This window comes from Clupea harengus, chromosome 3 (assembly GCF_900700415.2).
Source record: "Clupea harengus chromosome 3, Ch_v2.0.2, whole genome shotgun sequence".
NCBI classification, from domain to species: domain Eukaryota; kingdom Metazoa; phylum Chordata; class Actinopteri; order Clupeiformes; family Clupeidae; genus Clupea; species Clupea harengus.
The window spans coordinates 27,014,221-27,040,764 of NC_045154.1; the positions used below are offsets into that span (position 1 = coordinate 27,014,221).

At 41.7% G+C, this 26,544-nt stretch overlaps 1 protein-coding gene across 1 annotated transcript in view; it reads right to left on the reverse strand.

The window, feature by feature from the left end:
• Positions 1-17,166, reverse strand: part of nell2a (neural EGFL like 2a) — a 55,754-nt gene extending 38,588 nt beyond the window's left edge. The window contains exons 1-9 of the mRNA XM_012837356.3: positions 16,780-17,166; positions 16,430-16,561; positions 7,940-8,090; positions 6,278-6,451; positions 6,035-6,131; positions 3,589-3,661; positions 3,406-3,488; positions 2,725-2,853; positions 1,729-1,831 (exon numbers count right to left, since the gene is read on the reverse strand). Coding sequence (XP_012692810.2) covers positions 1,729-1,831; positions 2,725-2,853; positions 3,406-3,488; positions 3,589-3,661; positions 6,035-6,131; positions 6,278-6,451; positions 7,940-8,090; positions 16,430-16,561; positions 16,780-16,831 — 994 coding nt within the window. The 5' untranslated portion in view covers positions 16,832-17,166. The remainder of the gene's footprint in view (positions 1-1,728; positions 1,832-2,724; positions 2,854-3,405; positions 3,489-3,588; positions 3,662-6,034; positions 6,132-6,277; positions 6,452-7,939; positions 8,091-16,429; positions 16,562-16,779) is intronic.
• Between the last annotated feature and the right edge of the window lie 9,378 nt (positions 17,167-26,544).

Below are 26,544 nucleotides of genomic sequence, written 5' to 3' on the forward strand. Positions count from 1 at the left end.
TAGAGGGCAGTGGAGCTTGAGAGTGAATGCGTGAGTACAATTCCAAACATGTCTGTTGAGGCACACAAACCTCATTCGCAGACACTGTAAACAGCACTCTGTGATCAAACCAAAGAGAAAAGACAAAACTAGCATGGGACTTATCACAACCTTATGCAAAGTTACTGCAGATGAAGAGTCAAACGCGTGCAATGCCAAAGGATTCTTTCAGCGCCCCGGCGCGGCCTGCTCATTGCGCGCCTTCAAACGCGCGTGCAGCCAACCCTCTGGAGGGACGCTGCGTGCAGCGATAAGAGGCCGATAGAAAAGGCGAGGGCTCACTGTGGAGCCTCTCCACTCAGCACGCAAAGGCGAGCTAATTAGCGTGCCACTCGTCAATGGCTGTGAGTCACTGAGAGAAGAAGAAGCGTGTTGATGAGTTGTGCATCTCTCTGTGTGTGCGGGGTGGGGGGTGCTGTGTGTTTGTAAATGTTCCTGTTGAGAGAGGAGTACTCTGATAAACCACACTTCTTCAAGCTTATCAGCCCCCCCCCACCCCCACCCCACCCCACCCCCCAGTCCCAATGGTTTATTTATTCCTTTAAAAATGTACCACATCCACCGCAAAATCTTCATCACATGTGTACATGTCATTCTCATCATCCAGAGTTATAATAGATGGGTTAACTAGCCGGAGAGCTGGTCCCTAGTTGCAGGCGGCCTATGTTTGATGTGGGTGTCAGTATGAGCAGCAGTAGTGGCTCATTATAGAACTTCTCAGATGATGGAACACACACTTGTTCCACTCAACACTTACAATTACACAATGATAAAACAACACGGCTATTTATTTTCACAGCAATGTCAGTGCAGAGGCGCTTCAGCTGCTCAGGGAGAGCTGCTCCAACTTAACACTGTGCCTGTGCAGTGGGATGTAAACGCAAAGATAATGTATGTGTCAAGCTCTCCGTTTGATTCATATGTATTTATGTGTGGCAATGCGTTACGCAGGGGAAGATGTACAGTGTATACTTGTCAGTATTAACAAGCAGGGAAAAAAAGAGGACTTTGTATACCCAGTATATGAAATCCTCTAATCACAGCAGCTTTTGGACTGTCACAAGTCCATTTCTGGGGATCAAGCCTGTATCTCCACTGAGACGTCGAAAATGAACATTCTGATCACATTAAATGAAAAACCTGCTGGGTTTATAAAATGAAGGCAAAATCCAAGCCGAACCAACCGATGGAGGTTTGTTCAGTGGATGCCATGAAGAAAAACAACCTTTGGTAGGTTTGTGATGGAAAAATAAAGCCCAATAACATTTCTTAACCAAACTCACAAGCACGAGGAAGACTTTTTCCTGAAAAATGGATGCAGAGAAAACAAGTGTGTTTCATAACCTGACACTCATTTTTATGATCCAGTTTATGTTGCAGGAGGCATAGATGTCTGTGCAACGAGGCCCTGCTTTGAATAATTTATTCATCTATGTTAATGCAACGGCCAACATCTCAGGAGACATGTTGGGATGTAGCTTAGCAACGTGGAGATGTGGTCAGTTGTCAGGCAACCCGTGTGGAGGCGTGCTGTGAAGTGATGTGCTGTCTTCAGGGGGGGGGGGGGGGGGGTGTGAACACAGACCATGAGACTGTTATCAGTAAGTGCTTGCCTAGTGCGCTGTGTGTGTGTGTGTGTGTGTGTGTGTGTGTGTGTGTCTGTGTGTTTGTGCTACAGTGCGTACTCACGTTGGCACTCTTTGCAGCAGGCTCCCTTCACGTAGGTGGGGGTAGTACCCGAGGGGCAGTTTGGGGGTGGGCATGAGATGGTCTCACACTGCACAGTGCCATTCTGTTAGAGAATCACAGAGCAGGTCAGTCAACCTGCATCAGCATCACCATGGATACAGCTGTTATACATTATTATTGTCCTCATACACATCTTTTAACATGCAGGGGATTCAGTACTTGATTCATTATTGTTCTGCTAAGTGGTATATGTTTTTTCACTGTATAGGGTAGAGCAACAGGCAGTAATTCACAGTACTTAACATACAGAAAGGTAATTTCTAACATTGACACATGAGTATTTCAAGATCTACTGACTGAATAAGCAGGCAGTGCATGAACCGCATAAAAATCTCTCCAGCTGAGAGACCTCTGAGGCGTTACCGTGGTGACCTCAATCACTTTCCTCCTGCATTCTGTCACTGTGGCACAGGTACATGACGAACCATAATTGCAAATTCTCTTTAATTGCAACCACTCGAGAACTGACATTGCCAAGATTTGCTTGACAGTCTCACAAATCCAATAAGCAAGGTGTAATTATCACCAGTCCTCCGTCATTAGAGGCAGTCTACCAAAAGATATGTAATTTCGTTCAATTACACGGCAGACTCCAGTTGCACAAATACACGTCATTTGATTGAATGCTTGTGTAAGCAAGGAAAATAAATACATAGAATGGAGTGGCAGAGGGTGAAATGTGTTTACTAATGTCGGCAGCCTCAAACGCCCAAACAGCCTACTCCTTGAGCGAGACTTGTTTTATGCAAGAGGCTCTCTCTAAAAGACCTTTTACATTTTCCTGAAAACTGTGAACTACCCTGGCCCTAGCCTCCCCTCCGCACAGACAGACACACAGACAGAGAGACAGTGTGTCCGGGGACAAAAGGGCCAAAAAAGCCCCACAATGAGGCCCCCGCTGGGCGAACCCCACGCACGCGCAGGAGGGGCCCCCACCGTGCACGTGCAGTTCCTGCAGCCATCTGTCCAGGCCTCGTCCTGCCGGTAGATCACCCCCTTGACGCTGCAGGTCCGCTCACAATAGCAGCTATCCAGCCCATTCATCTTCTCCTCGGCCATGGACAGCTGCTCGCAGCGTCCACCATGAACAAAAGAGGAAGAGAGCACAGTGGGGGAGGCGTGAGTGAGGGGAGTGAGAACCATGGGGGACATTATTCCTTTATTGTCAATAGGAATCACATTATCAACAGGCACTCCACTGAGCCACCACTAGCAAGCCTGCTGGGAGAGGAATGCAGAGGAGCCCAAGGGAAAGGGAATGAAATATGCGTGTAATTATTAGTTAAGTGGTGATTACTCAGGGGCCGGCATGGCCGTATCTAAGGTTTTGGCTTTGCTGATGGTGCAGTTCCATACCCAAGACACGCGGGTGAAATAATTATCCTAATCATTTTGCAAATACTGATTGTTTTCCACTGAGAAATTGTTTGATCAAAACAGAAATGAAAACAAACGCTTTCCTGAAAAGGCTGAAGGGCTTGAAGATATGTTTATAGTGAAAAAGCACAGTGTTAGCCGAACTTTTTGTAGTTGGGATATGCGAGGTAATATCATCAGAGTGCACACAGCATAGTTTTCTATACTCTTCATAGAAAAGACGTAATAGTTCGCCATTACCTTGCTTGACGTTTTGGCTAAAATGTCTTGCAATTCCATGATTTTCTGCACAAGTCCGTGAAAGTCATTGCATGTTGGACAGGCTGGAAACAAATCACACAAAGGTTTAACATGCAGATTTGGTATCATACTGTATATGATACATTATGAAGTGATATCCAGTAGCCTTAGCAGCACACTTACTGCGGTTCAGGTCTGGACACTGGGAGATGTACCCTTGAGGCATGGCAAGGATCTGGACATCCTGCATGGTCCCCTGCAAGTAAGATGCAAGACACGTATGAAAATTGGGTCTGGCATCTCAAAACACTGTTCAAAGTCCATTCTGACAAGCTTTTATTTCCTCAGAAATGTCCATAATGAACTGCGACACTTTCCACCGAGAGCAGCCAGGTGACTGCACCTCCACGAGTCATCAGAGGGATGAAAAGAGAGGGTCACGTATAACACAACTCATCTCACAGCTCATCTTTTGAGATGGCTTTTCAATGGGCTTAGGACACCCATGGTCATTCCTCCTGAGTGCTATCAGGAATATGATTAGGGTGATTCTATAAACGTTGAACCTTATCCTGTTTTAAGGAAAACGATAGGAAAAGATCTATGCCAAGATGCAGCTATGCATTTATGGTTTTAGAGCATTACAGGAGTAAAGCTATACAAATTGGTGCAGTGATTTTGATTTGATCATGATTGGTTATTTGATTACTTATCCAGTACAAGTTTGATCACTGCAACCGAGAAACCATGTGATATGGAGGCTTTTATTTTCAGCGAGTTTTTTTTCTTCCTGACCTTTTTTGCTGGTCCCCCTAACTAAACATGGCACAGTGTACCGTGAACCAATGATGTGGATTCCCTTAATTTGATAGCTCTCCATCCTCTTGACATGTGGAAAGCCATAACCTTATATATACTCCCTGGGTAACCATGGAAACCTGGTCCATTTCATCCTTGGAGTGTAATTTATTTTGCTTGCAGAGGGGAAATGGCACAACTTGTGAGAAACTGTTTCTGAAATTGTCGCACCACTTCAATTTCGAAACCATAAGTTCACATGCAAGGATTCAGTACAAAGATAACATTAGGCTTGCTGCTTCTTAAAACCCAATTTGGGACCGCAAATTTGAGCAAAGACACTCACGCACTACCACTGTTTGTTCAGATTCGACAGAGCATGTCAACAAGTGCACTATTCCCCAAGTTCTCCGAGTACTCTATTTAACCACATGATGAAGAACCTTTCTATCAGAATCAAGGTGACGAAGGTAGGCAAGCCAACAGTGCACTCTTAAAAGAGGAATCTATCACATATTGATGTAACGGCAGAAAGATGTGTGCGCCGAATGCAGACAAAAGGGGACAGTGGCAGATGAGCTTTCCTTTTCATGTGTTCAGATGAAGCGCTAATCAGAGTCTCAGAGGAGGGAGGAGGAGGCTGGGGGGGAGGGGGAGGGGGAGGCACGGCGAGATCATTGAGTGACCCCCGAGTCCTCCTTCATCTGCCAATTAACGCCAGGAAATCTAACAACCTGAGGCAACGCAGAGACGTTCTAGAGAAGGGAGGGGCACACAATCTGCCAGTATATATATATGCAAACACACACACACACACACACACACACACAGACACACAGACACACACACACACACACAGACACATTGACATGCATAAGCACACACACACATAAGTGCAAACAATCAACACATTCATGTTAAACTCACACAGACATAACATCACAAACACAAGAGCGCATACACAAACAGACACACACAAATGGACACACAAATGGACACTGCAACTTGCGGTGTGCATATTAACCATTTTTGGATATTCGAATATCCGACAGTGTCCATGAATGGTTATTCAGTTATTCGAGGCTTGCCGTTGACTACGATAAATGGAAAATGTATCGGGAACGTAGTTGGGATTTGGTTACTTATTAGCAGCTGACGGCACAACTTACTGGTTACTAAATGGTGACTTTCACACGCCACAATGTTTGTAAACACAGGACTGGACATCTCACTCCACAAATCAATAATACAATTGTTGTGTGCATACCATCTCCATAAAGTAACAATATAATTATTTCAAGTGAATATTTATAACGAAGTATCCTATATTTTCTCATAACTTCCCATGATTGTGTGCATGTACAGAATAACCAAATAAGGATATTAGTATTTTAAAACGGTTATCAATTTGATTATCTCTGCACACCACTAACCTTGTGTAGCCTTTGCGAAAACATTACAGACACTATTCCTTGTTTGTGCAAACTTACTTGGCCCATAAAACCTGATTCTGATTCTGATCTCTCTGTTACAATAGACATGGGCTGGATGGATGGACAACTGTGAAGGGAGGGATAAATAAGTGCCTGTTTTAATGAGCTTTTTGAAGTGATTACTTTGTTGCCCCTTTCAGTGCTGCAAGGTTATTTGGTCTAAATGTCCTTTTTATGAGCTGTCTGCAAGAAGAACTTTAAATGAAAGTTAAATTGAATGAATTCATTTCAGGGGAAATAATTCATCACTAAACTGTGCGCGTTGAAGAAGAAAATTACTGGAGGCGTAACTTCTTGTTCATATTTTACTGAAATACAAATGCAACACTATGCCATACCTTAAAGAATCCATGTGCACCATTTCTTTGTCCCAGCCAGAATGAAGTCCCTTCAGGAATATCCATTGATGGGACATCCACCACCCTCTCATAGATCCTAAGGAAACAGCCCAGAAGACATAAGTGCTACAAATCCTAACAAAGTTTATTTCTTTAAATGTCATGTTATGTTATGTATGTTAGAAAAACACTATTTCATGATCCCATTATTTCTGTAGCCAGTTAGTCTTCCATTTAGCCTACCTGTTGCAATCCACATGCAAGATCACATGAGAGGCGCTGATGGCCAGCGATACTTTGTGCCACTGGCCGTCAGCCAGAGTGTAGGGGAAGGTCTCTGTGTGGGCCTGCTTGCCCTGGGTCCGAAAGTGGAGGCGCACCTCATTCCTCTGCCCGCTGCTCTCCAGCTCCAAGAACCTGGAGAGGAACACATGACGACACACATGACAATATATACAGCCAAAACCAGACTAAACACTTGTAAAGGTGCAGACAAGGTCAAGGGAGCAGCAGACAAAACTAGAGCGAAGAATCCTTAAAAGCGGCAGCAGCAGCAGCAACACGGGGGATATTTCATGTTTCTCCCCTCAAACAGAAGACAGAAACACGGTCCCTCAGGTACAATGCCACGAGGAGAACCTCGGGCTCTGCCTTAATGATGATAGATGTGTACATCTTCTCAAAAGATGTACCATATGTATTCCCATCTCCGGAGACCTGAAATATGTCCCAAATCACCTGCTGCAGCTCACTGCACTAGCACCATAGATTTGTATGCTGCATGTGTACAAAGACAAAGGCCATGTGTGTATGCACTGTGAAGAGAGAGAATAAGACAAAAAACATAAAGATCACCCAGGCATTGTTATTCAGCAGGGCCACTCCCAGCCTATTGAGATTCACTCTGTGGAGTGACACTAATGGAGAAAAGCTGCCAAAACAGTCATCAACTGGCTCTTAACATATAACAGACCATTCTTTTTTAGACCTTGCTTGAAAGCGGTATTTGAAAAAAGCCAATTACAAATATGTGGCTGTTGATTTATCTACAAACTGGATCTAATTAGTTTTTCTTCTTGCTATGCAGGGTTTTGGTTGGGAGTGAGGATCCAGCAATGGCAAGGAATATCAATATAAACCTTGTCATTATGTTACTGTACAACAGAGCATAGAGTAAAACAGTTCCAGACTGCTAATCAGCATAGGATGTGAAGTAATTAACAGCTATAAAGGTCTTTATTCTGCACTGATTAAAATGTGCACAGTTCTATCAAGACATACATACAGCTTTGTTATATTACATCTAACTCTCAGTCTAAAGCTGTGGAGCACCAAATAATAGTCCTCTCTCAGTCAATATGTTTCTCATTTCAGCTTTTGTATTAAAATGGCATTCAATTATGGGCAGTGGAGCACCCCTTTACCGTCAATTTACAATAGAGAGAAAATGATCAAAGCAGTTGAGGTCATTTCCAAATTACTCTACAAGAAAACGGCACTGGGTCACTTCAAAGAGCCATGGGACAAAAGCTACCTCTTGCAGAAAATTAGCCCATGAAGAAGAAGAAAGAAAACGTTGCAGGAGAATGAATGGTAATGGAAATCAAGTACAGATGAATAGCACATTGGCCTTGGGTCTGGATAGTTATACTGTTTACAAAGGTATTGTGAGATAATATTCATTTATCCTACAGAGATGGACATGAGAACTGGTAATATGGGGATTTTGGCACAGGTGACACTATCTGACAACCTGACTTTCATGAAAAGATTAGCTTTACTCAGAGTTAAGTTATTCCAAACCAAATTCCAAACAAGACATCCGGAAACTTCTGACACTAAGTAGACTATTTCACCAAGTCTAACCATACAGGGAAGAATAACATTAGGGTGGCTGTACTCCACCTTTGATCAGCATGATGGATGGAGAAGATGACCCCGGAGTTGAGATGCTCCTGTTTGAGGGTGGCCACAACAGTGAACTCAGTCTTGTTCTTCAGCTTCCGAAGCATGCGCTCTGCCACATCTTCTGTCGCTTTCACATTCCGAGACGCACCTAAGGGACAGCAAAAATGATTACACAATATTCTTATCTAATTCACACTGTTGAGAGAACACTTTGGGTGTAAATGTACAGAACAAAAATCCATATTCATGCAAATAGTGAAAAGAGTCTGAAGACCCAAGTCATCATGGCTAAATAACTAAAGTCATTATGGTGGGACTGGTGTAGCTAGCTTCTTCAAGGAACTTGACATTTTAAGGAAACAACTTTCAAAGATGGTAGCGAACATCAATAAATGTACAAATGTCAATGTAAAATCATGATATAAAAATGTTGTGTTTACAAGTGGTGTGAGTACTGCTGTCCTGTTTTTCCATGCAGCAGGGCCTAGTGTTTAAGTAATAACTCTCTTGTAAATAGAGCTGGTAGCTGGTATCAGGAGTCGAATGCAAAACTGATGGAAATGGCTGGAATAAAAAAACTCCCACTACACTACATTTCTAAGGGTTTCCCTGTCATAGTTTTTCGAGGCTAGGTCAACATTTAGTATTTTTTCAAAAGCATAAATAGTAGCACTGTCCCTATACGACCCTATATGCGTCGTTGGATGGCGATACTATTTTTCATGCTATTGTACCAATTCTTTGACCTCTTGTATTGTGATTGAATTCTTTATTAATGTGCGGATTTACAGGTTGTAGACAGATCATAATAATGCAGCACCTGTTCAGCCCCTGTGGATTGCAGCAGCAACAAAATGACATGTATTTTTATAATAAGGGGTATCATATTAAAGGTGCCTTTAATTGGATCTTTTAAAAGCTTAATTCCCTTTTTTCATAAATGTGAGGTAATAGATTACTTTCCGCAGTACTATCGTGACACTTTTGTGATATAGTGATGTATCGTGAATACTTTCGACTCTCTTAGAACCTACATTTCCCAATCCATGTTTGTGGTAAGCAAAAATCTGGTAGCCTAACACTTTACTGAAACCCAGTATCCATAAAGCATTATAAACACATTCATAATGCCTCATAATGATTGACATAAGTTAATATAACTACTTATACATAGTATTAACAGCACTCATAAAACTTTACAGTGTTACAGTATACGCCCATAAAGCTTTACGTTTTAGAATGTATAATGAAACTTCTTTTACCTCTTGACAATGGCACTGATGACATCTTTTCCTCATGTCAAATTCTGTTTATTCACTAAATGCTCTTGATGGAGCCATAAGCATACAAGCATTCAGTTGTGTAGGGCTTATACTACAGCATCATAATGCTTTACGAGTGTGTTACGTCTATTTAGAAATACTTAAATCATTAATACCTAATAATTCTTTTTTTAAAGGTTTTTTCAAGATTTTCCTCAGATTTTGTTGCCTAAGATTTTGTTCTTCTTCAGGAGCAGTAAGGGCTAGTGATCTCCTGGAAGCCTTCGCCTCTTCTCTCTAACGTTTCATTGTAGTGCCAGCTCCCACATTTCTACAGCACTTAAACAGATGCATCATTAAATGATCACATTTCTCAGAAGCAGTGACATCAAAGGGGTTGATTCATGGCACAGTTTCATGTTCACCAGCTGCAGCTGGCAGCAGCATTGTTCCTCAGCACAAGCATGCCACCTCCGGCCCACGGACACCACGCCAGCTCCGATAAGGCAGATGTGACTAAGCTGGACTGGCTCTTTCTGTCCATCATAAACATACTTGAATTACAATAGAAACTTAAACATTGAAAAACTAGAGTAACAAACAAAAAGCTTTACGGGTACATTTCCAGCCTTATTTTGACTAGCAGATGACTGTGTCATCATCCGGCTTGCAACAGTAAGCAGTCTGGTCAGCAAGGACCATGGAGAAGAGTCAGTCACTGTCTTCTTATTTCCAGACACAATGGGAGCGAACGGCCACGCCGTGTCTGTCTGCCTGGAGAGCTCCATCACTAGGCTCTCCGGCAGAGGAGGGCCCTTTGATCTCTCACCAAAACCACAGGCTCAACATCACGGAGCGGAGCGGGCTTGACTGATGAGAACGACCGTCCGCAGGAACACCTGCATCAAAACCCGCTGTGACTCCACAGAGACGGTTGCTCCTACAGGGTTCATACACACCACACTGCCAACAAAAGCTTGAGAGGATGCTCAATTACCCTCGCCAAAAAAGAAAGAGGAAGGAAAAAGCTGTCAGAATAAATTAATTTCTTTTCCCCTCCTATGAGGGTCAGGCTCACCACAGCTAAATCAATATGATGCTTGAGGAAGGCGCTGGTCAATTATTTATTGGCAGGTCTTGGCAGGGGGTGACCACCTGCTCAAAGTGTCTAATTCAATACTTAAAAGGGAGACTGATAATAGCGCATATGGTAATTCAATCATATCATCATTGCACTGGGGCTGTCATATCAGGAGGCAAAAGTCAACACACTTTTCGTATTCCAATCATGGAGACTTGGATTAAAACTTGAACAGTCGAGTATAGGAAAACCACAGAAGTACAGGCTTTGTTACCTTACCCTGGGAACAATGCTCTAGGCAACAGACTGACAGTCTGACTAATCTCATCCTCAGGACATGCTGTTTTAATGGTTTAACACTAGGCAGCAGATTCGACCACTTTGGACTCACGCTAATCTGAAAAAAAAAGTCAAGCAATATCTTTACTTTTCTGTGCCTTTTCTCAAGCTAGTCTTTGCACAGAGATGAGCACAATCCCCATGAACACTGACAAGCTGAGGCTGCTCCTGATCTGGAGGGTTTACTGTCTGGTGGAGGTGTGCTCTTATGTTAGGGCTTCCTTTGTTTCCTGCTGGCTTTCCATCCTCCAAGCAAGAGAGAACAAAAAGAGAGAATGAAGGAGGGCAATGAAACGTAAGTAAGAGAAATTTACTCTATGGGAAAGCCGAGGTGGAGCCTCACAAACGTTAAGCATTCAAAATAAAATAGGACATTCATTTTGTATTCCTTTTACTGCTGAAGGTTAATTATCCAGTTTGGAAATACATGTTGTGTTTGTATTTATTAAAACTCCAGCTGTGCAAAACAAAGAAAAAACACCTTACAAAGCCAACTACTGTTTGGAAAACAGAAATGTTTTTGTAGTATGTTGCGAACAAAACCTCTACGTCTACCAAAAGACATCTGTTATGGCGGAGTTAATTCTCAGACTCTGAGACTTCCCCTAAAATATTCATGAAAAAAACTATCAAACTCAAGCCTCCATTAGAAAACTTGGCCGCTCTGCAGGTTTTGTGCTCGGTGTTCAAGCAATCAGCTAGTCTGTGTCCGCATTCCTCTGGAACAAATAAAACCGTTATGCCAAGGGCACCTTCTAAAAACTGCTGGGGCAGCACTTCGCCCTTAAGTCTTCATACGCCTCTACAATGACTGTCAGTGAGAGCATGACACTGACTCTACACGCTGTCACACATACGTTGCCATTATTTGTGCACAGAAAAGAGGGCCATATCGCACTCGCATCAGCAGCTCTGGCACAAAAGGATCAGATTGACCTGAGACAGCTAAAAAACAAATACCTCATTCACCTTCCAAGGAGCTGTCACCGGCGCGGCTGCACCGAATTAGTCAGAAGCTTCAGGCTGGTGTTTTTTTATTTAACTGGGGAGCGATTCAGTGCTTGTTTTCGGTGGCTTTTTTGGGGGGTTTGACAGAGAGGCCTCCTGTTTTGCTTGGCAAGATCCCATGGAAAGTCTGGGTGTCTTCCATCGCCCCCCCGCCCCTACTGCAATTCCAGTCAGAGGCGCACACCAACATGCCACAAGCATTGCGTTTGCCCTCCAAAAGGTACCAAGTGTCCTTCCAACCCACTCTTGAATGGCTGACGACTACATCACGCCAACAGCTCCACTTAAGCCAGAGGAGCTGGGGCCCAAGTTTTGGGCTGCCAACACGCTGCATGTTCTCATGCTGCGGCAACAATTAGAAGTGAAACTGATCTGAGGTCACTCACTGGTGTCACTCCCACACACTTGGCACTGAGGGAGCAAAATTGGCATCGGACTGAGGCAGTCAAGGAGCCACATACACTGGGACAGCAAAAGAAAAGCCTGAATGCATTATGATGGACTCGTGTGAGAATGACACTGATCATTTTTCTGCAAGATCACAGTCTTGTGTAACATGTGAACAAACACACACATACAGCAGGACCGACTGCAGGGTGCAATGACTGAGGGGGCATTTGAGATTTGTAAGGGGGCCAACATTTTCTAGTGTGAGATTGGTCTGAGCCACAGTGATGCAGGCACGGACGGACATAATAGGGGAGAACCGGGTCAACAGTAACACTTTTTAATTAGTAATTTCGAGATCGTACGAAACAACCTACATCCACCCTCTGTCACCCTCTGTCTCAGTTGCATATCCAGAGCAAATACTAATATAATGTATCAGGCCAATAATGTGCCATAGCTAGGTTGACGAAAGAATGACAACGTCCTCAAATCCGTTGGAATGTTGCTGCATGTCATCCTGGGGTGGACCGTTGGATATGTAGGGTGGGAAAATAAATTGGAATTGCAACTTCGCAACTCGATCGTGCTTGACACTAATTACTCTGATTTGATGCAATCAAAACCTGTCAAACTGTCCATCTTAGCAGCCATAGATGTGAAACTAAAAAACTAAAGACGTGAAACTAAAGAATATGTGCTGGGGATAAAAATAAACATGATATTTTAAATGCACACTTTTCAAACATTCTGACATGAGGACCACAGAAATGCAGTGTACTGTTGCTAGCTAGACACTATATTTCGTGCATACCATATAGCAAACCATTTTTCTTTCATCACCTATAGGGCTATGCTGAAAGTTATAGACTGCCATTAAACAATATTATTATCAAAGCAATGGCACTATGAGAAGAGATAAATCCTCTACATTGTTTATTTGTCAACATTAGCAAAAACATGGTTTGGCTGACCAGAACTTTATGTTTTGTATGACCATTATTACTGGACATTTTATCCGGCAAGTTTATTGGACTTTACCAAGCAAAAACCGAGGGGGAAGAATTTTATCTGAGGGGGCATTGCCCCATTTTGACCCCCCTCACCCCACCCCGCCCCCTGACATAGAAGTACACACACACACGCTTACACCATCCCCGCGGTTCCTCTCTCCTCACAAGTTATATCTCTAAACAGCATCTCTGCCACATTCCCCAATTACTGTAGCTAAAGCTTACCTAGCCAAAGGCTGTTCATATTTCATTTCAGCATGTCAGTCTCAGAAGCATTCTCTTGTAATGTCAGTCATGGAGCCCTCACACAAGCCAGCAACAAAAAGACTTGTTCTGTATGTGTTCAGTTGTGTATATACTGTATATGTGTGGTGTGTTTGGGTTTTGTAATGCACACTCACCTGTCTGTGCGTGTGTGTGTGTTTGTGTGTGTTTCTTCACTCTCACCCACTCACCCGTTGGCACGTCCGCAGATTCATTCAGCTTGCCATCTAATGAGTGTGGCAATGTCATGCTGTTAGTGCTAGCATGGCACTATCCAGTTCATTAGACCCCATCAAATGCTAGGTGTGGCAGAGATAGCCCCTAAGTGTACTTAAAGATAGGGTAGGCAATGTATTTTCTGAAGCATTTTTTTTTATATATATACTGTATTTCTTAAAATTCTCTTTACATCCCAACAGCAATGAATATATTAAATGCTCTGACAATAAAGACACAAAATCTGCCATCTGTGGCAGTCAGAGGGCTGTTAAAAAGCTGTCCAAGCATTGGATTCAGCCCAAATTAAATGACTGGATGGCCTACCTGCCTGTCTACCTACCTACCTACCTACCTCTGCCCTGCATCATTGCACATGACCGGAGTCTTCCAGAAGGCTAGGCCATAGACAACAAAAAGGCTAGCTAAAGCTATCAAGCCAGTCGCATGAGAAGGGCAGAGAAAGTACAACCAGTCCCACCTTATGTTATGCCTACAACAGTTTGCACTCGCAAAAGAGAGACAGAAGTAGAATGAAATGACTAGACAGGCTTTTTACAGCCCTGCGACTGTCTCAGATGTCAGAATGTTTTTTACTTTATTGTCGGAGCATTTCATTTATTCATTGCCGTAGGGACATAAAGAGAATTTCAAGAAATATAACAAAAAATGCTTCTGAAATACATTGCCTACCCTACCTTGTGGAGAGATATCCTAAATGACCACTGAAAGAGGACACTGACCACTGAAAAACATACCTGCCAGCACAACAGGCACTCTCAGCCAGATGCATTGTCTGCCACACACCAAAGGCAGGTCACTAAGTTCCTGTTTCAGTCCCTCCAGGCTTTAGCAATCTTGTAATTACACAAATTCAAGGACCTCTCGGAATTGCAGGCTGCAATTTTCTCTTATTACCATAATAATTCTGCAACCTCATAATTACGCGAGCTCATAGAATTTCTGCATTATTTGAGATTTTCTTTACCTCTTTACCAGATTTTAACCTCACTCCCGCAGCAAGTTACTATTGGCTACAACAATCACAACAAACCCTCGCAAGATCCAGGTGGAATCCTTGTTAGGAATTCCCACAGGAAATTGAAAAAAGAAAAAAAAACTACTAAAAATCACTGCATTTTTAACCACAATTTTTGAGAATTCCCGCAGCAAATTCAGTCACTTCAATCACAATCACACAACAAACAATCACAACAAACCCTCACAAGATCTCCGCTGCTGTTTAGAGCTGCTGCTAATTAAGCAAAGGACAATCTTTCACAATCCCATCATGAGACTATTCATTATCTTTTGGATCAAAAGGATTCAAATGTCTTGAATATTACTGGAGGTCACGGACACTCCATTGTCTGGTGATTTTCAGAGGAAATAAAGCTAACTGTTTTGACGAGCTAGAAAGCTAGCTATATTGGACAGTCACCTGCTGTGAAGCAATTGCCAAGAAGAAATATGCCCTTACCCTCTTTCTCCTAGCATGAGGTACAATGCAGATTATTGTTTCATGGCATGACAAGGCATGCCAATGACAGGCCACAGACTGCAAGATCATGCAGGTAAAGCCAGATCCATCTGCAGCAGTTCTCTGACTGCTGACGAAAACCATGCCTGTGTCACACGTCAGGAGACGACCACAGTTAATATAACTGATACGACAGAGCTGTGTGTAAATATCTGGAGTCAGGCTTCTATTTTGTCCCTCATAAACAAGCAGCACTGCTGTTTTGTGTATCCCAGAGGAAATCAACACAGCATCAAAGATGTGACAAGCAAGGGATGAGACTGCTGTGTCTCCTGCACAGTATAATAAAGACTGCATGATAGGACAGGGAATAGGTTGACATCTGATCATAATTCCCTTGGTTGGTGGTGATAAACAGCAATTCGTGAATAGTCACAGGGAGAGCGGCACTGACACGCTGCTTTGTGACAATGCTATTTCACTTTCATTGCCAGACAACAAATGACAGTTGCCCTGCCTATAAGTATGATGCCAACATCGTTGTTCCATGGACATTGTGTTCTCATAAAGAAAATAACCTCCCACTTTATGCCTTAAGCATGCGTGAATCTGCAAATAAAAGACTTATTATAATGCTAAGTATTTGTAGTAGGCTGGCAGCACTAACAACACAAGGCTTGAGCATGATTACTTACAGCACATGATTACTTTCTCCCCCTCTCCCCCCCCCCCATTGCATTCAAAATTAATAACCAACATTCTGCGACCAATATCTCTCCTAACTGAAGTGTCCTGCTGTCAGCCATGACAGTTATACCGTCTGAAATTCTATGGGCTCATTAGTAGGCACCCACTACTTGGATACATAGCATGATTCATGCTCTCTTTTCTAGGACACCATCTATTGTCTGACAAATAATCCAATTAGGGCAAATGCTCTGCTCTGTGGTCTCTCTCTGTGTTTTGGTGTATCTCCTTGTTGAGAGTGTTCTTTGTTTCCACAACAGATGACTGTTTTCTTTAGGCCGTGGCCCATTTCAGCTCCAAACTACATCTAGTAGCACAGAATGAAACAGGTCATACTAGGCATATACTTAAATTAAAAACAGTTACTATGTTACCATTATGCTTGTGTGTGTGTGTGTGTGTGTGTGTGTGTGTCCTGTATGGTTCTTTAAGTATATGTTCATTGATTTTATGAAATTTGATAGTCTATGAAATACTAGTTTCCGAAATTATGAGAAATCTTCCTCACATTACTCCATTTTTTAAATAAAAAATATTTGACCTATTTATAACCCTCCCGTCTCAATAACAAACATGATATAGGTGAATATTTCAAACTGCTGGGACACAGGAAACAGTTCTGAACACGATCTCATAAGTTTAAAAAAAATTCCACCTATGTAATGAAGCTTTGCAAAGATATGGGGTTACCTTGAAAAAGGAAAGCTCTGGACTCGTCGTGGAAGCCTTGAACCTGCGAGACCCCCTCAAAAGCAGTCTCTCCGAGCAACAGCTCACTGAAAACGTTGATGCGTAAGGCTGGGTCAACCCCAAATCCCCAAACTGAAAGGCACGGGCACACAAATAATTACAACAATTCAGGTTTTGAATTACACATCTATTACGTCTAACATCCCAACTAGAAAACACTAAGGTGTACATAAGCAATCATACTGAGTTACATGTCGAAGATACTGTGATAGTTTCGAGAACGCCATACAGTTAAAATCGTCATTTTTCTTGCGCAACACTCAGAAGCAATTAGTAGATCATTATCTTACCTGAAGAAATACAAAATAGCCCGAGCGCAAGAGAAAGTCTACGAAATCCCATTATGAAGTCAAGATTAGTCCATGTTTTGTCCCTGTTCAGAATGCTATCTTGTAGAATCACATGCGAACGATGTTATCACACCAGCGCTTCACATATCCTGGAATACTGTCTGCCGCATCACCAGAACTTTGGGGGAGAAATTACACGAAGACAATGCTGTCCATTCAAAATTATTCCAATAACATATGTTCCGCTTATACAGTCCGTATGCCCTCGGCACAGGAGGTGGATTCAGAAGGTGTGATACTATGCCAGCTGCACCAGTCCGCGGATCACTCGCCTTTCGGCATAACCAGCCACTGCCACTAGTCCAAGCAAACTGCGCGCTCATATTTGGAATGGTGAAGTGAAGAGCATCTTGCAAGGCAATTGAAGCCCCCTGGTGGGCATTTACTGCCTCGCTCCGCAGTCAGACATTTCTGTGTCTCACTGTAAGTAAATAACTTTGGGGTGTGCCTTTGAGAGCTGCAGGCACAGGAGAGCTGATCCAACTAATCTGTTGCAGGACATTAATAAACACTAAAACATACGATTAGAATTCGTTTTCGGTCTTTTCTTGCGAATGGTACTTCAAGACATATTAACACATTCAAATTAGAATTCACTAGAGGCTGTGGAAAATTAATCTTTGCTTTGATGTCCATACGGGCAGTTGCATTCATTAATACTGATACTACTCAAAATTCAAAGTTTCTTGGCCTTCAAACTGCCCATGTGTGCATGGAAGTATACCTTTATGCAAGCACTTCATGCAAGCACCTTTATCCTAGAGCATCAATACTGTTTCCTCTTTCTCAGTGGATGGAGAATTAATGCTGGTCACCATGTTGTTAAACATTAATAAGGGACAATCCCTTGTCTGCTGACACAAGTCATTCACATCCATTTTAAAACTTAAATGTTTCTGGTCACCAGTGTTATGTTGGTTTATGTTGGTACTTTTAAAGAGGAATACATTCCAACTGCGTCATAAAATAGATCATTTCTCTGGCATTGGACTGAATACCTACACCACAATCAGACATTCCTTTCATTACTGTTAAATGGCTCAAGCTGGGCAAGAGAGAGGCCCCTGTTACTCAGAAGTTCTTTAATCCGTTTGCATGAGCTGTGGAGGGCTTGGCTGCTGGTGCTGCTTTGTGATGCAGTCGCACCCATGGTCGGGCTTGATGTGCCTCACAAGAACACGAGAGCCTCTGCATTTCACACTGCCCTTCATGAGAATGGCTGCCACTTGATATCATACCAATTGCTCTGCATACAGCATAATTCTCTCAGCTAATGCCTTGTCACCAAACCCCCCCCCCCATGAAAAAAAATGGCTGAAAAAGTATTGTATCTTGGACATTGCAGTGTGTCAAAACAAAGCCAGTGCCAGCTGGATATTAAGCAGATCGTTTTGTGTAGCTAGCTCTACACCAAGCCCAAAAAGCAATGTGGTCTGGCTAAGCTGTGGATCCTGGGGAAAAGCTTTGGTTGGCCCCCTGGACATGTTGGCAGTTGAGCAAAAGGAAAGGGTGTTATCATAGAGTCAGCAGCGTTTTCCTGAGACATTATGGACAAGCAGGCAGTGACTGAGATTATTTTTGTTCTGCTTGGTTAAATAAATCTCTATATGTATGTGTATGGTGGAGGGTGATGAGTTTTAAAGTCACTCAGGAGGACCAATACATAGTGCAAATGGACAGTCCATCTGCCTCCCAGTAATGCAGAGAGAAAGAGAGGGAAAGGGTGAGAAATGACATTTCAGTTACCTCCTTTAAGATTACAATACAAAAATATGCATTACACAGTATCATACATGCAGGACTTACAAACAATCTGGTTGACCTACACTGCTGCCATAAGACTTGTATGTGCATGGTCAACACTTATAGTAATGACCATGACCATGACATGCCATGGTTGTCAAAATGGATGTACACTCTTTAATGACATGAGCTATGCTCCTCGGACCCACCGTGTTCCTAGTGGGTTCTTTAAAGTGAATTTAATATGATACCAGCAGCAGTAGGATCATGCATAATTTGTCTTCTAACATCACAACTATTCAAAATGCATGTGACAACGTCACTACAGTCTATGTGGGTCTCCTAGCATCACATTTCCCACCCAACTTAGCCACCATTTTCTGTCAAATAGAGTCATCTGTGTGGCTTTCTATTTATGTGTGTTTACCTTTATGTGCGTATACTCATTTATGCGTGTGAGTATGTGTGCGTACATGCGAGTGTGTGAGTGTGAGTGTGAGTGTGAGTGTGTGAGTGTGTGTGTGAGTGTGTGTGTGTGTGTGTGTGTGTGTGTGTGTGTGTGTGTGTGTGTGTGTGAGTATGTGTGTGAGTGTATGTGTGTGTGATTGTGAGTGTATGTGTGTGTGATTGTGAGTGTATGTGTGTGCGCGAACACGCTGGAGCAGCACATCTGCTGCTACAGACCGCCTCCAACTCTCAATTCATTATTAATACCGTGTTTCATCTGGGCCCAGGCTTGTGAAATGGAATTACATTGCATTTCCCACAAGTTGTCATTTCCTAAAGTGCCATCAGGAAAACACAATCATTTAAACATGTGCTCAGCCAAGAAAGAGAGCAATGTAATTTGGTCAGAGACCCCTCTTAGAGGACTCCCCAGTGGGGGAAGACGGCAGTCTGCTATATGACAAACAGGCAGCAGGATGGAAACTCAAAACTCAAGAGTATACATTCAGTCGGGCCATAACCCAAACATGATGCACTCAATGTCTGCTCTGGAGAACACATTCGGTTCATCTATTGAAGGACCCTTGATAAATAAAGAAGTTTATGTCTCTTATGTGGAGGCCTGCAAAAGGATAAAGTAAATGGGCGTGTGAACTTTAGAAGAATCAAGAAATGTCTGTCTTCATCCAACTCAAAAAATCGCTTTGAGTTTCCTAAGTACTCGGTGGTTTGTGGTTTTGTTTGTTAGCTCAGTGTAATTTAGTAACGTGAAACTCAGTGTAATTTAGAAACGTGAAACTCAGTGTAATTTAGAAACGTGAAAACATGCAGCATATAAGTTCAGTTTTACAATGAATGAGCATATGTACTGTATGCCTACTGTTGAGGGGCAGTACATGATGTGAAATAAAGAGAAAAACAGGTGCAGTGGACAGGTGTTTATATGATGTAGGCCGTCAGCATTTTATTACATTTGCTGAGGTTTCAGAAGAGTACAGCTGTCATGTACTAAAGAAAGCAAACTGAATGTCATTCATTCCACATATTCTAACGCGTGTCTCGTCTTTCTCCTGTTTGATCTCTGCTCTGTAGTTAGAGTACAGATGGTGGGCGGAACATTCATTTCTCCACTGTATTTCACGCTGCGACACCTGAAACAGCCCTTTCTCATGCTTCTTCTTCTTCTCAGACACGACCCAAGGACACTTACGGAGCTAATGCACTTACTGTTGGTAATGCGTGAGCACTGTGCCAGGGATCATTTGTAGACAACTCATTGCACGGACCAACATCTTTGCAGTGCCCTTGTTGGCTTTACTTCCCTCTACCCATACCTCATTCACTGTAAACTGTTTTTAATATGATAAACTCCTTCTACTTCTTTCTCCATCATCTCAATGTGCACCTTTTGCAGGCATACAATCTCTTTGTATAACTCTCTGTGTACATTGTTTTCTTCATTAGTCTTAAACTGAAACTATGTTAATAATTGATGTTGTAATGAAAATGTGAATGCAAACTATGTTGTCATTAGGCATGTACACACTTTCCCCTCTAGAATACTGATCTGCATCTTATTTGAGCTCTGTTCACTTCTTCTGAACAGGAATCTCAGCTGTAAATATAAATTAAGTTACCGTTGTATAGTAACCTATAGGAGCATATACACTGCCACAACAAAATGATGTTTAAGAAGTTGAGCAAAGGAGACATACATTTAAATGTGGCGTTTCCAGACAGACTGTTTAAACATGATGACTAACTCAAATTAACCTTCCAAGGGGTACAGAGGAAGCAGCTGCTGAGAGCTGGGAACAAGACATTTGTCCAGGCCCATCAAAGATGGTAAAATAAAAACATGGACTAATATTTTGATCAACAAAGTTTTGATCAACATATCTCTGCTTTCAGTGAAAATAATGTGTTATTACCCTTTGATAGTGGGACTTCATCAAGAATAATGACTTTGCACAATAAGGTCTGAGTAAATTGAAGCAATTTTATGATATGTCCCGTGTTCGTTTCATGTGCTCACCTTAGGAAATCGCCAAATCACAAGCAGGAAGGAACATTTCAGCAGAACACTGGACCTGGGAACGAGCCAGACTTGCTGACTGGTGGGAAAGAAGGGGGATATGAGCAGGATTCAGCCCAATCTAGCCAATCTAAATGAGCCAATCTAATGTGTAGTCTGATAAGGTTAGAGAGTATAAGACAAAAAAACTATCCAAATGTCAATCTGAGGCAATTTCATGTTCCTTTTGGTGTTTTTAACATGCCACTGATTTACATACTTGAAATTGGGCAGACAGAACCACATTCTAGTGTTGTTGACACGGCCTACTTAAAACAATGCTGACCTCTAGAGGACAATGAGTGTGCCTACAGCACTGTTGAAACACCAATAACATGCAAAAACATATATATATTTTTAAGCAAATTCCAGTGAACAGAATGGTTGGAATGACTAAATGCAAATGATCATGACCATGAACAAATTGATGCATGAAATAAAAAAAATACGGAATTTCCAGGCAGAAAATAATACTTAAGGAAGATACTTGAACAAATGATGTATTGCGAGACCAAAGCATTTAAGTTACAATCTTACATTTTTATAACTCACTATTTCATTCATGATTTGCCATTAAGTTTGCTACTTTCATCTGGTTATGATGGCTATGTGCATTCAGTTCCCTGTGCACCTATATCCCTAATCAACCATGCTGCTTTTCAGTTCAAAACTAGCATCTATATCATACCTGATTTGACCACATAGATACTTTTGTCAGCTCAGGCCCATGTTGTTGGCTCCCATGTTGTCAGTCTTCTTCTGCTACAGTTTTAATGGTCTGGATCTTCATAGCCACTCGCTCTGGTAACAGACACATTGTATCACAGGGACACACAAGAACCTGACATTGTATTGCAGATGCCATGCAGGAGGCAAGTGATAACACAAGTGAATGTAAATAAATATAAAAGGACAAAGATTGATTTAGCCTTCAATCAACTCTACACAATGAACTGGACTGAAGTTGCCCTTTTTGCTGTGGATACCATTTCAGACAATATGGGGTAAATATTCAGTAATGACTAAAAATCTATAATACACAATATCTAAAAATAGCATACTTGATATTGAGATGTAGCACCAAAACATCTATCAGGATCCATGTTTTCAGAATTCAAACAGGCATTGCATTTTGAAAAAAGCGCCAAAATTCCAATGTCAAAGTTTTCTTCAAACATCTGCTGAAGGCAGATATAGTGATACTTTAACTTTAGAATAATTGTGTGCATTATGTGGGTCAGAAAAGTTTGTGCTGAAATCAAATGAGTGGGTAGTTTGGAGCATGACAAAAGAGCAAATCCCATGAGCTCTCTTCAGTTGGAAGTTTACTTTAGTGTGTGTGCATTTCTACAGGCGTGTCATTAGCATATGACATGTGGTGTCAACATCTGATTTATTGCCGATATTACACAGCAGCGGAAATGATTTATATCCATTTAGTGGTCTTGGTTTTTCAGTGCTTTGAAAGGCTGTCTCCCTGTTAAAAGACATTTGTTGGTCAATTTAAAGAGAAATGTCAACAGCCAGCCAGACGAGGGCGCCAATCTCTGCTGCTGACTGGAAAAGAGCTGAGCTGACATAAGACTGACTTTGGGTGTGTGTGTTGCCACAGGCGCACACACACACCCAAATACAGGTGTCTTATATTATTATGAGGATGTCTTTTTGAAAGGCAAATTCGAAAGCTTTTCACAAAACCATTGGCAGGGGGGCATAACAAATAAAATTATGTCGTTGGGTCTGGTTATTATCATAGATTTTTTTCCTTCTTCTTTTTAAGAAAACAGCTGATAAATGTACAAATTACAGTTTTCTACTGGCCATGGTATATAAGAACAGGAAAATATTATGAGGATTTAGATCAGAGTGCACTGTGCAGTTACACATTCATACTGTATGTAGGCCTACTATAAACATGTTTAGCTGCAGATTTATTTTCCTTTTAAGTTAAATCAAAAGAAGGACAATAAGTGGCCTCTTTACTGTACTAAGCAATGCAACCACAAGGTTAATTGGTAATCAAAGAAATTACATAAAAATGGACAATGTTCTGGATAAAATCGCACATCCTTTTACCTGCAGTTTGCTTGTGTAGTCTATATTTTTTATGTTTTCATATGCTGGACCTAATTTTATGTTCACACCTGCACCAAGAGACATTCATTGTACTCCCAGTAGGCTACTTCTGATTCTGCTCTTAAAATGATAAGCATGAACTAAAACATATCACAAAAAAATCAGATATGTCATATTTTCTTCTTTAGTCAACTAAAATAGTGAATAATATGTATAAGTCATGTTTAAACCATCTCTAGTTAATTTACTACGTTTGACTAAGTACTAAGTGGGCTAGCCAATCCTTTTTTTCACTATTCAGGTCAAAGGAGATGGAACTTGATACTTGAAGCTACTGATTAGTAGTGTACTGCCACTTTAACGCATCACTGTCACGTTCTCCAGTCATACCTTGACAGCAAACTTGTACCATTATCAAATATACTACATCTTTGCTTATACTGACTATCGCTGCGACATATGCAAAGCGATGTGAACGTGATACTAGAGAAGAATATATAATAAATGTTGCCGTAAACAAAACGGAGATATCGCATTTAGTTTAGATGAGCAATACAATGCAATAAACTTTACAACAACTATCCATGCCAGCTATCTACTTTGACGGATAATAGCTGAGATGCTAATTCTAGGTCTAAAGCAGGTTTTGATGCTTAGGCCTAGCTGTAAAACGGGTGTTAACTTGGACGGAATGTTAATCATCTCTTTAGGTGTGTTAAAATAAACCGCACTCAATAATCTAACTAGTGACTAGCTATTTGTCCCATAGAGCATGCACAGAGTTTGCTACATCAAGCCAATCAAGGATGTTTCTTACCATTAAAGTGATGCATGCATGTAGGCTAATTTAGCCTGGTAGAGAGTGTGGGATGGCAATTGTCATTTTGTAGGCGGCGGATTAGCATGTTTGAATATTCCATTCAAAAAAAGTTCTTACCAGAGGAAAAAATGGGGTTTTGGACAATCGTCAAAATAATATCCGTGGCAATTAAATGATTGTTTGAGAGATCTTGCATTCGATTCTGTTCATAAAAGTGCATGTTTATGTATAGAGTTTAAGACCCATATTTCTAAAATATGTCTTGTTATCCCTCTGCTAACAGCGAAAGAAAAAAAGTCACTAAAATAGCTAATAAGCGAGCCAATTTCACAAGGTGAGCCATGTTAGCTTTACTGATTGGGGAACACAAGTGTTCCCACGACACACCCGTAGTAGTTACAGAAGACCAACTGATAACTAGATTTTAATTCACCAAAAGGTTTCCCTAAGTTTTCTACTGGCGTTGTTTCGGTCACACTTTATCTTTGCCGATGTCACCCATTCTTTTTTCATAGAGATTTCTTTTTTTCTTTGGAACCAGGAAGTGTTAGAATGCTATCACTAAAAACTACAAACTTCAGGTCGACTTCCACACTCAAAACCAGAACCAAATTCAGCTCAGCATAGCTGGAGCACCAGACAGGTGGATTCAGGCTAGACTAACTCCCCAGTATTTTAACAATAACTGTGTTTAAACATGTGCAATTGATACAAAAGGGTGTGATAGCCCTAGGCTATATATTGACGTTAATGGCAACTTAACTTTCCAATAGTAGGCCACATGCAGTGGAATTAGACAAAGATACTTGAGAAAGTAGACGTGGTAGGCCTAATGTAGGTAGTTATTAAGCCAGTAAATTAACAGGTGTTTTACTTTGTACAGTCAAATGAGGACAACATATTGCCTCAGTAAACAGCTTTTTTGGACAGCCCCTTTATTTAGAATGTTACCATGATTCCAAGTAGAGGTGTGATGCAATAGTGATGTAAGAGATATCATAATCGTTACCATAGTAAGAGAATAACTCTAAACAGAGATTTTAAATAGGTCATTCATTTGGAAATCAGGACTGACAAGACAAGACACATTCACACTTGCTCTAAAAAACGTGTATTCATTTTTGAGAGTGCTCAAGCTCCCCACAGGTAGGCTATGTCCTATACGTATATGAATTTTAGCTCAGTATATTACAAAATATAATTAATAGAATATACTTGTACAGTCTGTTTAATTTTATCACTAAGTCCTAGTATACCCCCTTAAATGGGCTGAATCCAACCTGCTTACAGGTGTATGTTTGTTTGTCAAGCCAGTATCTTTCTAATGTTGGTCACATTTTTATGGATTGATTCTGTAGCCTCAGGTACCAATTCTGTTATCACTTTTAATTGGCATCCACTAAAAACTGGTAGTATTATTTGTATATAGTCTGTATAGTCTAGTTTTGTAAATACACCATGTCAGCAATACATTAGAGAGCTCTTAACCTGTTGCCAAAGTAATATTAATTATTAACTGATGCTCATGTGTTGACCCAGACGTGGGATATGGCTTATCAAAGGACTAAGTCAGCGTTGCTGACAGTCCATGGCCAACTCCCTGTGGAATCTTATCCATATGTGAGGAGCAGACAGGCAGACATCAGGACAGATGAGAGTGAAGGAAGTGAAAGTGCCTCATTCACTTCAAGGTATGATGCCTTCTAACACAAACCTCATTGCTATTATTCATGTATTTTGATCTGTGAGTTATTGTGAATATGGTATTTTTTTCACAATTGACAGAATGGTGGGCTCAAGCATCCCCCAAAGAGGCAAAAAGGAGCATGTGAACTCTGCCCTTACAAGACCAAATGACCCGACGTATGCATACATTGGAAACTACTTGGCCCTGAAGAACATGAAGGGTGCATGTACAGACAGAGAATGGCAACAACTAAAATTCCCGGAGAGTTATGATTATTCGTGGGACCAGCAGGACAGAGAAGGATTTAAGATGGCTGGCCATGTAAACATTCACCAGCAGCATCCATCTGACAGCAATGGGGAATCCTCAGGCTGCTGGAGCAGTATCCAGAAAGCACTGTGTGGATGTTGCATCAAACAGGAAACGGAAAGGGAGCAGAGAAACAGGGAGAGGGAGAGACAGAGCGAGGAAGAGAGGTACAGGGGGCTGGAGAGGGTTCAGAAAGAGGAGAGACAAATAAAACTGCAGAGAAAGAGGTTGCAGAGGGAAGCGAGGCAACAAGAGATACAGAGAGGAAGAACAGAAAAGATGGAACAAGAGCTACACAGGTTGAGGCCCGAGGAGCAAGAGTGGACCGTGGCAGTAAATCAGCAGACCTGGCGCCTGACTAATGAAGAAATTGAGGAGTTGCAGGAGCTTCGTAAAATGGAGAGAGAGAGAACAGATGTAGAGAGTGACAGCATAAGTGAGGATGAAAGGCTGAAGGAGAGAGAGAGAGCGCTGCAGATGAAGAGTCTAAAACAGATGGAACGGGAAAGAATTACAGACCGGGAGACTCGCAAAATTATGAGTGAGACA